The sequence below is a fragment of the Pleurodeles waltl genome, chromosome 8 (assembly GCF_031143425.1).
Source record: "Pleurodeles waltl isolate 20211129_DDA chromosome 8, aPleWal1.hap1.20221129, whole genome shotgun sequence".
Classification (NCBI taxonomy): domain Eukaryota; kingdom Metazoa; phylum Chordata; class Amphibia; order Caudata; family Salamandridae; genus Pleurodeles; species Pleurodeles waltl.
In genome coordinates, this window is record NC_090447.1 from 1,488,837,322 (window position 1) to 1,488,852,782 (window position 15,461).

Sequence of the window (15,461 nt, forward strand, 5' to 3'; positions counted from 1 at the left end):
GAAGAGGGCTGACATATTGATTGTGGCAGACATATGTTAAGGTCAGTACACATTTAAGGGCAGATTGGTATTACTCGATTTTAAAGCCTAAAGGTAGGTACTTTGTTACATTAAATCTCACAGATTACTGTAGTAGGCAAGCATTTGAATGCTGGTTACCCCCTCTGAGAATCCCAAGGTATAGAAGATTTGTGTTGCCAGAATCCTTGTTAGGCCCTTTTAGGAGAAATAATATTTTACTTTGTCAACTGTAAATTTGCATACTATATCATTTTATGACTGTATGTCTGTCTTATGGGAAAGCTTATGCTCAGTGAAAGAGGTCTCAGTTGCTTATGCCATTGATAACAGCTACAGGCCTGATTGGTTCATTAGGAAAATATTCTGTTGCCAAATGCCTGATCTGTTTATATGAAAATTATCTTATACACATTAGGCTTGATCTATTGATTATGAAAAGCATATGTTAAAATCAACAGGCATTTAAGGGTGGCTTTTTATTTCACTGTATTACGACCTATGGGTAGATACTTTTGTTACAAGAAATGTTAGAATAATTTTGTAGAAAATGATTTTGGTGTTGGTTACTGCCTCTGACAAACCCAGGGAAGAAGATTTGCACAGTAATAATTCTTGCTAGAATATTTTATTAGATGTCTGACAGGATCTTGTAATAAAAAAACATTAAATATTGCAAACATCCATATATGAGAGAGAGAGAGAGACAGAGAGAAAGATTGAGAGAGAGCGAGAGATTGAGATTTACTCGCGCTTCTACCCTTGACAGCACACTGCACGGGGTAATGCTTTCTTTCTGCATCATTCATTGTCTCTTCTACCATGTGAATGATGGCATTTTCTGACCACGGGTGTATATCCACCTGAAAATGATTGTGCTTCATTATTGTGGCTGCTCAGCCAATCTCTTATTTATGAATTGATGAGTGGATGCCCGAGTAGAAAGATGAGTGATAGTGTGTTTATGATGACTTTGAGTGTCTACAAACATCAGTGACACAAAATACATTTTCATACATATGCCAGACCTATTGTCATTGGCTGTGCTTGTTTACATGTTTTTTACTTTAATCAACATATAACCCTTTGTCTTTCCTTTTCGAACCTTTCTCCAACCCAAATAATTCTGTTTTTGATATGTGTTTTACATATCATTCATTTTCACTTATTCTGGAACCTGCATTGCTGATCTGAGGATATAGGTTATTTTGTATACGCAGGCACAGTGGGTAGCCTACTGAGCCACCTGATGTTTCTTGTACTCTGTCTCAGTGACCATCTATGTGCAACACCGAGTTCAACTAAGTTCTGATGCTCTATCATCACCCATTACAAATCTCTAACAGGTTTGCGTTCACACTTTAGCGGAATGCCCAGTGCTGCTACAGTCAACGCTTTCGAACCATGAAAGACCTGATAGAGATCTAATGATTTTGTTTGCGCCTCATAAAATTGAGTTCCAATGCAGGCGTCAGCACTTGAAGAAGACTTGTCTGATTACGGGCAAATCATCTTATCACCCTGTGTCTCAAATTGTAACTGTGTGTTGTAAAATAATACTATGAGGTGTTTTCTTCCAATGGCATGTTGATCATCTTATCCTGTTGTCTGTGGTAGTGTTACCATTGGATCCGATATACACAATACTGTTCTATGTGCAACACTTTTTCATAGATTTTGCTTAACAGCAATAAAGGTTATTGACCTTAGGTGTGTGATGTTCCTGCAGCAAAAATAGTTCTCTGCAAAGCCTTCCACTGAAGGCTTGAAGGTATGTTTGTGCTACTTCTGAAGACTGAAATAAAACTTAAAATTAAAAATACACCACTGTTTTACAGTCTGCCCAACAATCGCTCACTCCACTTTAAGGTAAGCATGCATAAATCATCCAGGTCTCAATTTAAATGTTGTTTGCGTTTTTGTGGCACAGTGTTAATATTCCTAAAGTGAATGTCCTGCCATGAATAGTATTTTGGTCATGAATCTGAGGGCTCTAACATTATCTTCCAGATCCACTACACACCTTATCAGGTGAGATGGACCATGCTCGGGCCAATGTCCGCGCACAGCTCGTTTACGGCAGGATGGTAAGTCTCATCCCTTTTATAAAGTACTATATGAGCAATAACAATTGGTACATTTTGTTTATTAATTGATTTGCTGATTGTACTTTAACACTAGGTTTGTTGCCTTCTGCAAACCTGGGAAGTCCTTGCTACACACACGTATACTGCTGTGGTGATCCTCATTATCATTTGTATTTAGTTAGTGTAAGGAGTTGTGCTGGGTTTTAAGGGAAGGCTAGTTAATTGAGAGGGAAATAATGGACATACTGTTCTTGAGCATGAATGTATCATACTGAGCAGTTGAAATCAGTCTATAGTACTTTAATTAGTTAGTGTAGTCTGATCTCGATGTCCTATCACATCATGGGTACTCAAAGTACGGCCCGGGGGCCGCATGCGGCCCACTTGACCTTTACATGCGGGCCCCTGGACAACAGGAGTACAGGGCTGCTCTTCATTTGATCCTAAATAAAGAGACAATTGTTTATTTCAAGGTTAACTGTGTTAAGGAAAGAAAGTAACCAGGGAGTCCTGAGCTTCACTTTAGAAGCAAGTTAATTTTTAAAGACATCTTTCAGCAAAAGTGTACAAATATAACAGTCACTTCAAAATTCAATTAAGTTAACACGCAGTCCATTTCACCTAAGTGTAATTCATTTATTGTATCAGTGCAATGAGAAGTATTAATTTAAATGTGATAGTTTTCAAACAATAATTTAGAAACATTATTTTTCACTTCTACCCTGACAAATACGCCAATAGTGAATTAAACAAGCAAGTCATGTGCTATGTGCACTTTTTGAGTGAACTGGGTTTCTATTATAGATGAACAGCATTATAGTTTATTAAATCAAACACAGAAGCAGATTTGTACGGTGCAGACCCTGAACCTACAATTAAGCAATTGCCTAGGATCATACAATTTGGAAAAGTGGGGAAGCTAAAATTAATCCCAGGTTTTCTAGTTTCATATTGCTCAGTTCAGCCACTAGATGTATACCCTTCGCTTCACCTACCAATACTTAACCACCAATTCTCCCAACCCGCTCGCCCGACTGCCATTCCGCTGGCATTGATGCGGCCTCAGTCACATCACAGACCAAACTTTTTGGCCCCTGGGAAAATGTTTGTGAGTACCCATGTATCACATGCTTGTAGGCAGACTTTGGTTTTCAGGAATTTTCTGATTTCATGATGGGAGCAAGTGAAATGTTGTTGTTTTTGCCCCTGGTTTTTTAGTGTTCATCACAACTGTTTGTGCTGCTTCAGTTTCTTTTGACAGATGGCCTATATGTTGATTAAATTAAGGGTTCTCAATAGCACCTTCTTTGTTGATATCATTTTACCATGGTTCTTGTGCCAGAACAGCATGGACATAAAACAAAAAAAGATTTTTAATTTAACTTTGGCCTCTGTGTTGGAACAGGAATGTCTCCTCTTTGGTTAATAGGCCTGTACACCTGCCCTGAGTGATCAACTACTTATGAAACTGGTATCCTGACTTTTAGTTTGGCCTTGGCATCATGCTCATCCAGTGTGTGTGCAGAGGCCTAGGCATCACCGTGTGTGAACCAGACCAAGTATGTCCTTATAATTAGCATTGGACTACTCTCCATGCCCTGAATGTATTCACGTACAGCCTCCTGTGTTTTATGAATCAGTAGTATGACCAGATATTTTTTCTGTGTCAAGAAGAGGAGAGCCTACTGCCTTGTCTTACGTAAAGTTCTGCTTGTTATCAGGACCAAGAACCTTGTACTGACATGCTGAGTATGTTTTGAGTGTGTGTATTTGCAGTGTGTGTAGCACAAACTGGTCTTATTACCAGAGTCTCATGATTGTTGTCTCTGACACCCTCAACCACTAATTACCACAAGCGGTATATGTAGGAAAATGGATCCTTGTTGCAGTTATCCCCACTCACACACTTTTTGCCTGATATTGATGCTGACTTGACTGAGAGTCTGCTGGGGCCCTGCTAACCAGGCACCACACCAGTGTTCTGTCACAAAAAATGTACCATTGTTTCCACAATTGGCACACTCCTGGCACAAGATAAGTCCCTTGTAAAAGGTACCAGTGGTACCAAGGGCCCTGTGACCAGGGAAGGTCCCTAAGGGCTGCAGCATGTGTTGTGCCACCCTAAATCAATCCGGAATTTGTAAAGTGCACTACTCATCAGTGAGGGTCTCAAGGCGCTGAGGAGTAGGGGGGGTGCTGCTACTCCTCGAACAGCCAGGTCTTGAGAAGTTTCCTGAAGGTAAGGAGGTCTTTGGTCTGGAGCAAGTGGGTGGGAAGAGTGGTCCACATTTTGGCGGTGAGGTGCAAGCATGATCTACCTTCGGTTGTGTCCCCTAAGGGACCCCTCACCTAACACATGTACACTGCCAATGCAGATTGTGTGTGTTGGTGGGGAGAAAAAGGCAAAGTCGACATGGCATCCCCCTCAGGGTGCCATGTACACAAAACACTGCCTGTGGCATAGGTAAGTCATCCCTCTAGCAGGCCTTAAAGCCCTAAGGCAGGGTGCACTATACCACCGGTGAGGGCATAGCTGCATGAGCAATATGCCCCTAAAGTGTCTAAGTCCATTCTTAGACACTGTAAGTACAGTGTGGCCATATTATATATGTATAAAGTATATGGTCTGGGAGTTCGTCAAAACGAACTCCACAGTTCCATAATGGCTACACTGAATACTGGGACATTTGTTACCAAACTTCTCAGAATAATAAACCAACACTGATGCCAGTGTTGGATTTATAAAAAAATACACACAGAGGGCATCTTAGAGAAGCCCTCTGTATTTTACCCAATATTTCAGTGCAAGACTGACTGGTCCGTGCCAGCCTGCCACTGAGAGACGACTTTCTGACCCCCTGGGGTGAGAGCCTTTGTGCTCTCTGAGGCGAGAAACAAAGCCTGCACTAGGTGGAGGTGCTTCACACCTTCACCATGCAGGAACTGTAACACCTGGTGTTGAGCCTCAAAGGCTCAGGCTTTATGTTACAATGCCCCAGGGCACTCCAGCTAGTGGAGATGCCTGCCCCCCCCCCCTCCAGACACAGCCCCCACTTGTGGCGGCAAGACCAGGAAGATAATGAGAGGAACAAGGAGGAGTCACCCCCTCAGCCAGGACCACCCCTCAGAGCTGAAGTGACCCCCTTCTTGGAAAATCCTCCATCTTGTTTTGGATGATTTAGCCCAATAGGGATAGGAATATGAGCACAAGGAGGGTGTAGCCACTAGCTACTGCCCTGGGAACCTAACATACCCATAAATTCAGTATTTCGGGGCAACCCGAGCCCAAGAAATCAGATTCTTGACGACCTACAAAGAAGAAGGACTGATGACCTGAAAACCCCACAGAGAAGAAGTAAGACGACAACTGCTTTGGCCCCAGTCCTACTGGCCTGTCTCCTGGTTCAAAGAAACTGCACCAGTGGCGCATCCTGCGGGCTCAGCGACCTCTGCCGACTCAGAGGACTGCACTGCAACTACAAAGGACCAAGAACTCCAGAGAACAGCAGAACTGTCCACCTCAAGCAAGAAGAAGCCATCTTCAAAGGGACTGTCCCCTCACTCCAGAAGCGTGAGTCCCCACCACTCTGCACACAACGCCCCTGGCCCGGCTCCAGGGAAATCAACGACCCAGAGAGGATCCCCAGGCGACTCTGACAACGTGTCCACCCTGGGCTAACCTCTGAGCACCCCCGCGCTGACGGCTGCAGAGGGAATCCCAAGGACCCCCCTGACCGCGACTGCCTGGAAAGAAGAAACCGATGCCTGGAAGAAGCACTGCACCCGCAGCCCCCAGGCTCGTGAAGAACCAACCACCGGTGCAGCAGTTACCAGCAGGCGGCCCTCACCCTTGCCCAGTCGGTGGCTGGCCCGAGAAGCCCCCCTGTGCCCTGCCTGCAATGTCTGAGTGACTCCTCTGTCCCTCCATTGATTTCAATCACAAACCTGATGCCTTGTTTGGCCACTGCACCCGGCCCCCCCTGTGCTGCTGAGGGTGTGCTTTGTGTGCCTACTTGGGACCCCCCCAGTGCTCTACTAAACCCCCCTGGTCTGCTCCCTGAGGACGCAGGTACTTACCTGCCAGCAGACTAGAACCGGAGCACCCCCGTCTCCATAGGCGCCTATGTTATTTGGGCCCCTCTTTGACCTCTGCACCTGACCGACCCTGTGTTGCTGGTGCTGGGTATTTGGGGTTGACTTGAACCCCCAACGGTGGGCGGCGTATGCCCTGGAGACTGAACTTGTAAGTGCTTTACTTACCACATTAATCAACTTGTACTTACCTCCCCCAGGAACTGTTGAATTTTGTAGTGTCCACTTTTAAAATGGTGTATTGCCATTTTATGCCAAACTGTGTACATTACTGTTTTGATTCAAAGTCCTATCTATAACTATGCAAAGTACCTTACATTTAATGTACTTACCTGCAATTTAAATCCTGTGGTTCTAAAATAAATTAAGAAAATAATATTTTTCTATATAAAAACCTATTGGCCTGGAGTTAAGTCATTGAGTGTGTATTCTCATTTATTGCCTGTGTGTGTACAACAAATGCTTAACACTACTCTCTGATAAGCCTAACTGCTCAACCACACTACCAAAAATAGAGCCTTAGTATTATCTATTATTGCCTCTGCCAAGACTCTTGGGGAACCCATGGACTCTGTGCACACTATCTCTCACTTTGAGATAGTATATACAGAGCCAGTTTCCTACAGTATATATAATCTCCTCTGGCGTGACATTGTAGGTAGCTGATTGACTCCTGCGGTGGAGAGCCGTTGTGCCAAGGTGACTGCTCAGTTCCAAGTAATCCATTAATTGAGTAATTCAAAGGTACATTGGGCTTTTATAGACAACTTTGTAGATTGAGGGTTGCATTTTAGGTTTTATTGAGTATTTTGACACTGAGCCCTGATGATGGTCTCTTGGACCTCTTGGCCATTTGAGACCAAAACGTCAAAGTTGGGTCCACTCTAACTACGATTACGGCATCGTATATTGGAGGAGTCCAGTGTTGGCAAACTAGATGATAAGGACACTGACCACTTTAGACTAGAGATTTCTATCCCTCGTGATTAGGAGGACTTTGCACTTCCTCAGATCTGTGGATTTCATATATATGGATTTTAAAAGAGGAAGTGTCGGTGCTCTACTATTATTGTATGTGCTGGTCACGCTCTAAGAATCAAAAAGAGGTTGCTATTACTATAAGTTTACAAAATTGTGATATTATCTACTGTATATATAAAAGTGAACTGTTTTCAGCTATACAATACGCTATGTATGGATTTTGTGTAGCAATCATTGATTTAATGTTTGATTCTATGTTTACAAATTATTTTTTATGTTTCTGGCTGGATCATTATGTTGACGAACACTCAATGTAATGAATTTTGATAGAAATATTTCCTGGAACACCTTTGCCTTATATTTTAGATTACCCAGTTCCATGGGGAAAATTGGGTTGCCCTGGCCTTCATAAATAGTAGGTAGCGTTCCCAGGTACTCTCTTCTCCAGGTGAGTGACTCCTCCAATAGGAGGGAGAATATCTGGAAGAAGATACTAGTGGGAGCGGTGTAAAAAAAAAAAAAAAAAAGGATACCATTACCGTGAGTGAGTTTAACGTGAAAAGAGAGATGGGGGAAGATTAAAAAGATGTGGGTGATGTTGTTGGCCACATTACAGATCCTTAGCATCACACAAAAAGGTCAACATGTTTCGCCCCTTAGATTTGGTTGGCCTTTATCAGGACCTTATGGCTTAGATCCCTGTTAGTTAGTGAAAAACAGCCCTGTGTTCAGGTAAGTGCAGTAACTTACAGATCTTTGTTATTCTTGTATAGAATCTTATTGTCACAGGTGTAGTGGCCGCTTGCAACATATAGGGAAATAAACAGTAGAGAGCAATGCAAAAACTATTTGCATGCAAATTATTAATTCACCTGTGACCACCGCCATCTTGTACCCGATGTGTAGCTACATGAAATTAACTCTGTTTGTACAGGGTATCTGCAGATGGCACTTTAAGGATGTCTTATGTTCAGGGCAATTAGCCAGACTTTCTCTATAAATTACACAGTGCAATGGTTAAGCACAAAGTGTGGTGATTCCTGCAAACAGTAGTGCTTGCTATTAAAATAATAAAATCTGAAAACAACATTCTTGGAGTAGAACCGTCTGTCTCCCATAGTTCCCCACTTACGTGTGGATCGAGAGCCTGCAGCTTGTTTGTCTACGATGTCCTCCCCATCTTAGATATTGGATCCTATGTCTGGAGCACTGGTTAAAATAGGTGGACCTTCATGATGCAGCTCGCAGTAAATGTTTTCAGATGTGCCCTGGTGTGATTGTGGTGGAGGCTCATGGGAAAATAAAGATAACACTAATGATTGCTAAAACAACATAGATAGTGTCTATAAGTGAGCCCAACTTGTGTCAGGGCTAAAAATAGGACTGACGATTGCTCAAAACGACATGTCTAGGGTGTGTATATGAGCACAGGCTGTAACAATGCTAAAGGAAATACTGGGAAGCATGTGTGTTGACTAGCCTGTTAACATGCTCTTTGAACACAGTATCTAAGAATAAAAGGAGCCTGCTCAACCTCTGTGAATAGATATGCTGTCAAGCGTGTAGTGTCACAAAGACAAGCTTAATATTAATTGTTAGTTGACGTTCACTCCTCCTGTGGGAGCTATCAATCATAAAATGGACCTGGTGATGGGGGTAGATTCATGGGTTCAAGAACGGACTCAGGCGATGGTGTTCTGACTGTGTCTGTAACATTATCAGATGAACCCCTAGTTTTTTGTTTGCGGTAGTAATGACTGATTAGGGCCTCCTTATCCCACTGACTGTGTCTGTAACATTATCAGATGAACCCCTAGTTTTTTAGGGTCGAGTCTGCGGTAGCGTGTGCTTGCGCATGCGTTTCGCTTGCGAGACGCTGTAGTAGTTAGAAAAGGGCTCGGAGCCCCGTCCATGTCACATCAGTGTCTTTCATTGGTTTGTGGGCTTGCCTTTTCAAATCTGCTTGCTTTCACTAGTGGAAGGCATGCATACGTCATACCTTTTCCGGTGGTTAGCCCTCCTCGAGCGCAGCGAACAAGCACTGAAAACATACTAGGCTCGCTGTTTTCCGTCCAGTCTGTGGACTACTTTTTTTCTCTTTTTTTCGCAGCACGATCTCGCTTGGCAGAAATCGAGCACTTTGCATGACATCGACCCTGTTACATAGTTCATTGCACTTTTGCTGGTTACGTAGATAATTGCACTTTTGCCGATAGGTTTCACTACGAGTAAACTGTAGCAGCGCGATCACGCTTGTTTTTTTCCATTTAATGAGGCAAGAAAAGTCTGGTTTGGGAGTTTACAACTGCTAATAGCTCTAACACGGAGAAATGCGAGATCCGTTGCATTGCAAATCATTGATGTTTGCAGTAGCGACAACAGATCAGGCCCTCCTCATCCCACTGTGTATGGTCTTTCGTCATGCTTGATGTTATCTGGATACCCAGTCAAAAGTCCTCGACCCGGGGTATGTTCTCTAAGAGTTAGATGCGTTCTCAGTGTAAAAGTTAACTCACCATCAGTAATAACTATGGCATGTGAACACCAACTCAGCTATTGTGTACGATATTTAAACATTAACGGTTATGATGCAGACACTTGACTGGCAATAGATGAAGGCTACTGCTTGTGAACAAAACTTGTTTCTTGTGTGCAGAGCTAAGCAGCTAACAACCACAACCCTGTTAAGGGTAAAGCCAGTGCGTTGTCAGTTGTGTTCTACATTCATTGTTGTGAAGTTGTATATTATGATCTACTGATTCCTTGCCTATACATCCGTCACCTTGTCCTCAAGGAGACTATTGCATTGGGCACAATGTATTTTGTTCAGACTTTTTATCATGTTGTTTTATGAGTGAGCTGTTTGGTTCAGTGCCAACAAGGGAATATTGTCGTTCAGGCATATGTGGAAAGTTTTAACATGGTTGATTCCCCCATTGTTCTTCTTGGGAGAAAAACTTTGTTTGCATTATTATCATCGGCGTGATCTAATGTCTCTAGGACCACCCATTCAGGATTGTCTGCTGTGAGGAAGTGGTTACCCATGCACGTTGTTGCTTTTTTGTACCTGATGTTGCTGTGGTGTTCCCCAGTCGTATTTTGATCTTTCTACATGTCATCCCTATATATTTCAATGGGGAAGGCATGTAATCATGTGAATGACGTGTTGGAGCCCATATGCTTTTTTAAGATCCACTTGAAGTGGATGTCAAGATCTAAGACTGATTGCCTTTGTTAGGTGGCACACTGAGCATGTGCTGCCTGGGTAATGACCTACAACGGGTTGTACGCTCTGGCAGGTAGGCACTGTGTGAATGTTTTTCAAAATTTTTGCTGATTGAGTATGGACTAAACAGTCCAGAATGTTCTTCCCTTGTTTGTTAGCGGATCTAGGTTTTGGCCAGTTCAGGGTCCCTGATGTGATGATATCTCAGTGTTTGGTGATAACCTTCTTCACACAGTTGGAGGCTGTACAGTATGTAGTTGAACATGTGAGGATGTCTTTATCAGTGCTTCTATTTGTTTATTCCAAGAGGCTTTCCAGTAGTCTGATTCTTGGCACGTTTGCGGCACCTGTATATGATGTGCTCAGGATATTCTCTGTCTCTTAGTTTATTAGTGAGATTGCATGTTTGATTGTTGTAATCCTGTATTTTACTGTAGTTGGGACGAATTCTCAGGAATTGACCGTAGGGCAGATTCTCCTTCAATGAGCATGGGTGAAAACTGTTAAATGATAATAAACTATTTCTATCTGTTGGTTTGTAGTAAATCTTGACACTAAGTCCTGTACCTTCTGAGAAGATGGTGACATCTAGGAATACTAAAGTAGTCTGATGTGTAGAGCAAGTGAATTTCAGGAAATTATGTGTTCAGCAAATGTGCTGTCCATTGATGTCCCATGGGACTGCAGGAACAGGGAGCCCTTGTATTCAAAACATTTTTGGTCAGTGCTAGTCTGCAACATTAAAGGACAAAGTGCCTAAGTGTACTATGATGTGAGTCTTCTCTGAACAGTATGTGCTCAGTAGTTGCCAGAGTGGCATCTTGTAGCAGGCTTGTGCAAAGGTTTTCAATGTCAAGCCCTACCAGAAGGTTACTAGTATGATCATACTCTTGGTCCTTTAGCAAGTTCAGCAAGTCTCTGGTATCCTTAAAGTAGGTAGGAGTATGTTGTATGAAAGGGTGAATTAAAGGGTCAGCAAACTGCGATAATGGTTCAAGAATGGAAACTATGCCTGACAGTATGAGGCGTCCTGGAGGAGGTATTTTGTTCTTACGCATTTTTGGAAGTGAATAAAAAAATATTTTTTTTTTAATTCCCTTGTGAGAAGGTATTCTGCTTCTTTTTTGTAAATCCAGCATTTGACTTTGGCCTCTTCAATCATGTTCTCTATGGTCATGCGTAGTCTCTGGGTGGGGTCTACTTCCAACAGTTCATAGTACCGAACCTCAGTAGTTTGACTACATATCTGTGTGTATTTGGATATAGGTATATACATAAAAAGTCATATTTAAACATTTTAATTAAGCAGCACTGCTTTGCAAAGAGACATTCAGCAGCTGTGGGGTGGATTACAATAGCCCTCTTGAGATGCCAGTGAGAGGAACATCAACAAAGTAGATGGGTAAAAGTTTACATATATTTGAGAATAAACTGTAACATTCTAAAATTCATCTTGAGGACAAGTGTGCAGACAAATGGCCTGTCTGGCTTGTCAGGAAGTAAAAACCCAGCAATAAATTATCTGATGTTTGTAAGTGAAAATTAATAGCTAGCTTACAGTGTGGCTAATGGAGTAGTCAAAAGATATTGTAGGAAAGTATACGCTCAACCTCTTACCCCTATAAAATATCAAATATGAGACTACCTGGGGCAGGCCTAGTTGGTAGAGTTTCAGAGGGTGACCTGGGGGCCCAAAAGTGACAAGGCCCTCAATAACCAGCTGTTCTGTGTTAAAGAGCTAATATGTTAATGTTGAATTGGGAAACCAAGGCAAAATCCTCTAGAGATACAGTTTTGTAAGGATAAACATCAGGCAGCATTTTGTGTGAAACGTTTACTTACAGGCAGGACGACATCTGTTAAAATTACTCGTTGTCCTAAATTCTTATATGCTTTTCAAGTCAAATGAGCACTGGCTATGTGACTACGTGGGTGAAACAAGGAAGCAAGTAGCTCTTGAAGCGTCTCTGTTCCCTGGCAGAGAAAAGCAGAGTTGATTTACATATGTTAACTACTACTTCACAGCTGCACAGCTTAATTTAAATGCAATATCTGTGAGGGATTGGAATGAGTTCAAACAAGCAATGTCAAATTTCCTAGCTGTTGTGAAGGAAAGTGTCAATTCTATTAAAGACACAGAGGCTAGGTTAATGCAATTATGTTCTCCATTAATCTGTTCTGGAGCCAAAAAACAACCACATTTCAAACAACTTTAAGACTGCGTAGCTCATGAGTCCTAGAATCAAAGTAACAATTCACCAATCGCAATCCAAGACCTCCATGTAAAACATTCTAGAAGGAAAAGCACTTTCTCTTTATTCATCCCTCGTTTTTGCCCTTTGCCTCTGGTAGTCTTGTTTTTGCCTCTTGGGGAAAGGAATAATTTGAGTACTCATGTTTACAATCCATGTAGATGCTACTTTATCACATTTCAGTGAAAAAGCACAGAACAGTTGTGTTGTAATCCAAACTAACAAGTATACTTGTATCATATGTTCAAATAAGACCCAGAACCACTGGGCAGGTGTACAGAAGCCTTTGTATCTTCAGGGATGGGATAGCTCTCTCCTCGGTTTCCTTAACAGGATTAAAAATTCCTTCACAATGGCTAGGACATTTTACACTCTGTGCCAAGTCCAGAGGCTCAGACTATGCAAGCTGAAAGTTTACTGATTACAGATGATGCCACCCTCATCATTGGCTTACAGTTGAGTTTCCTAAAAGTTGAGTCTGAATACTAAACTGTCACATTTAGGATGCCTTCTAAATGACTTCCTAAGGAAAAGGCTTTAGATTCCATCGCCCTTTGACAGAATGGGTACCAAAGAGCCCATACCTGCTTCCTGCATAACCTACCAGACCCATGGTGTGGGAATACATTGGTTTATAAGGTTTCTTAATTGCAATCAAGAGTTTAATTGTAGACGGAGATCTTATCTCCTCCGTCATGGCTTCATAAGCCATAATGCACTTTACCATACACAGAATTGGGTTCTCGGGGAAGCTGGGTATCGAACTACTCTAGTATGAAACTTGGAGTTTCCACACACCGTAATGGAGGCTACATCTGAAGTGAATTTCCTGGCTCACAAATCCAGGTCTCTCAAATCTGATTCTCATTTACAAGATATAAGGCAAAGTAACTGTTCTGCTTTCCCTTTTATCTCATAACCGAGCTTACAGAACCTCTCTGGAATGCACTTCTGAGTTTAAAGAAGACATTTATTGTTAGTAATTCCCCACCACGAGGTCCCTGAGAGACGAAATTAGTAGATTGGAAGCACACGTTCAAAAGTAGTCGCAGCAATGCAAAGTACTTCTCAGTTGCAATGTACACAGCAAATATAGGTGATTATATTATAGCATAACTTCAAAGCAAAGCATAAAAGTCAAAATTCATCACTGTAGGGCCTATAGCTCAGCTTCATCTTTCTGGGGTCTGCAAGTTGATGACTCCGGTCAACTGCGAGAAAGAGATTCTCTACCCAAACTGGAGACAGGCAACTGACGTCTAGCTCCTGTCTGAAGTCAAAGCAGGTTCAATCTACCTCTCTGTAGCCCAGAGTCATCCTTAGAAGCAAACTCAGTGTGAGAACCGAAGGACCCTGGAGAGTGGCCAATTCTCCCGAGCCCCCGAGCTCTCAAACTGGATTGCGAGGTAAACACAAAATATACGTGCTCTTATCAGCTAAGGTCTGGTGTGAAGAAAACAGCTTGGTCCATCTTGTGGAAAAACACAGCTTGGAAAAACACAGCTCATCTGCAATGTCTCAACTGAAATGTCTAACCCCACATTAAAGCCAATAGGCAGCTAACCTAAATATCAAATGTAATAATGTCTAATGTCATGTCAAAGCCAATAGGCAGCTAAATTGAATACAGAATGTAATGTCTAATGCCATGTCAAAGCCAATAGACAGCTAAATTGAATACAGAATGTAATGTCTAATGCCATGTCAAAGCCAATAGGCAGCTAAACTGAATACAGAATGTAATGGGTAATGCCATGTCAAAGCCAATAGGCAGCTAAACTGAACAAAACATATAATGTGCTACTGGTGAACATTGAGCAACTAATATGCGCAGTGGTGAAACACAAAGTCATTGGTCAAACACAATTAATAGCATCACCTTCCACCCTGTGACCAATGAATTTTTGTTTCACATACCTCTTATTTCAAACAAAAACAAAAACATCAACACAAAAAACATTATAAGCAAATCAGATTTGAATGATAAAAGCAATCACTGTAAAGCAATGGAAGTGGATCAACATATTGATCTCATAACCTTTCACATCAGATACATCTACACAGAAAAGACTGAAACTTATATACTCAGATTGAACAGTGTCTCTAAAATAGCAAGTGGATGTAGCATGAGTTCTACTCATGTAAAGGTGCACGGTCCACCTGAAAGGTTTGCTGGCGAAAGTCAGCGTTCCACACGAAAAAACACAGACAGTTAACTGTTAAGGTTGCTTAGTTCCAGTGGAAGAATGTAATCAAACAAGTTGAACTTGAACTGAAGGCGCCATTTGCGCAAGATGGATCCATGGTGCTTGTACTTTACTCAGTCAGGTTCAGGTTGGGGGTTGGTCCCTTCCCCGACCCAACACGCACACACCCGAAGGGAGACCACACAGCACCCTCATGGTCAGTGGCGAAACGTGTAGGATCTGCAAAAGAAAAAAGTATGAATTTTCTTGCAAATAACATTTGTCATCTGAAATGTGCCCTTCCTCTTCCTTTCCCTGTTTTATAATCAGCAGGATATTTTTGGGGCCCTTTGTTATAATTTCTGCAGATTCTGGAGGGTCAATTGGGGATTCAACCCATACCTCAGCACTGAAGTTTTTATCTGCTGCACCACAGCCTCCCTTTCCTTGCACTCTCAGAACGGCTGGGGCAGACTCCTTCTTTAAAAAACCTCCATTCACTGCACTTTTGACAAGTTGGGCCATTCTGTCTCCAATTTGTATGAATGAATCGGATTCTTTTCTAGTTGCCAGCAAAATTTTGATTTCTCCTTGGTAATCTGCAGCAATCACTCCCCCT

At 42.2% G+C, this 15,461-nt stretch overlaps 1 protein-coding gene across 2 annotated transcripts in view; it reads left to right on the plus strand.

Annotated features, from left to right (window-relative positions):
• CFAP91 (cilia and flagella associated protein 91) overlaps positions 1-15,461 on the plus strand; it is a 353,091-nt gene that overhangs the window by 24,200 nt on the left and 313,430 nt on the right. For both annotated transcript variants that reach the window (XM_069202687.1, XM_069202688.1), the window contains exon 2: positions 2,029-2,105. In XM_069202687.1, coding sequence (XP_069058788.1) covers positions 2,029-2,105 — 77 coding nt within the window. The remainder of the gene's footprint in view (positions 1-2,028; positions 2,106-15,461) is intronic.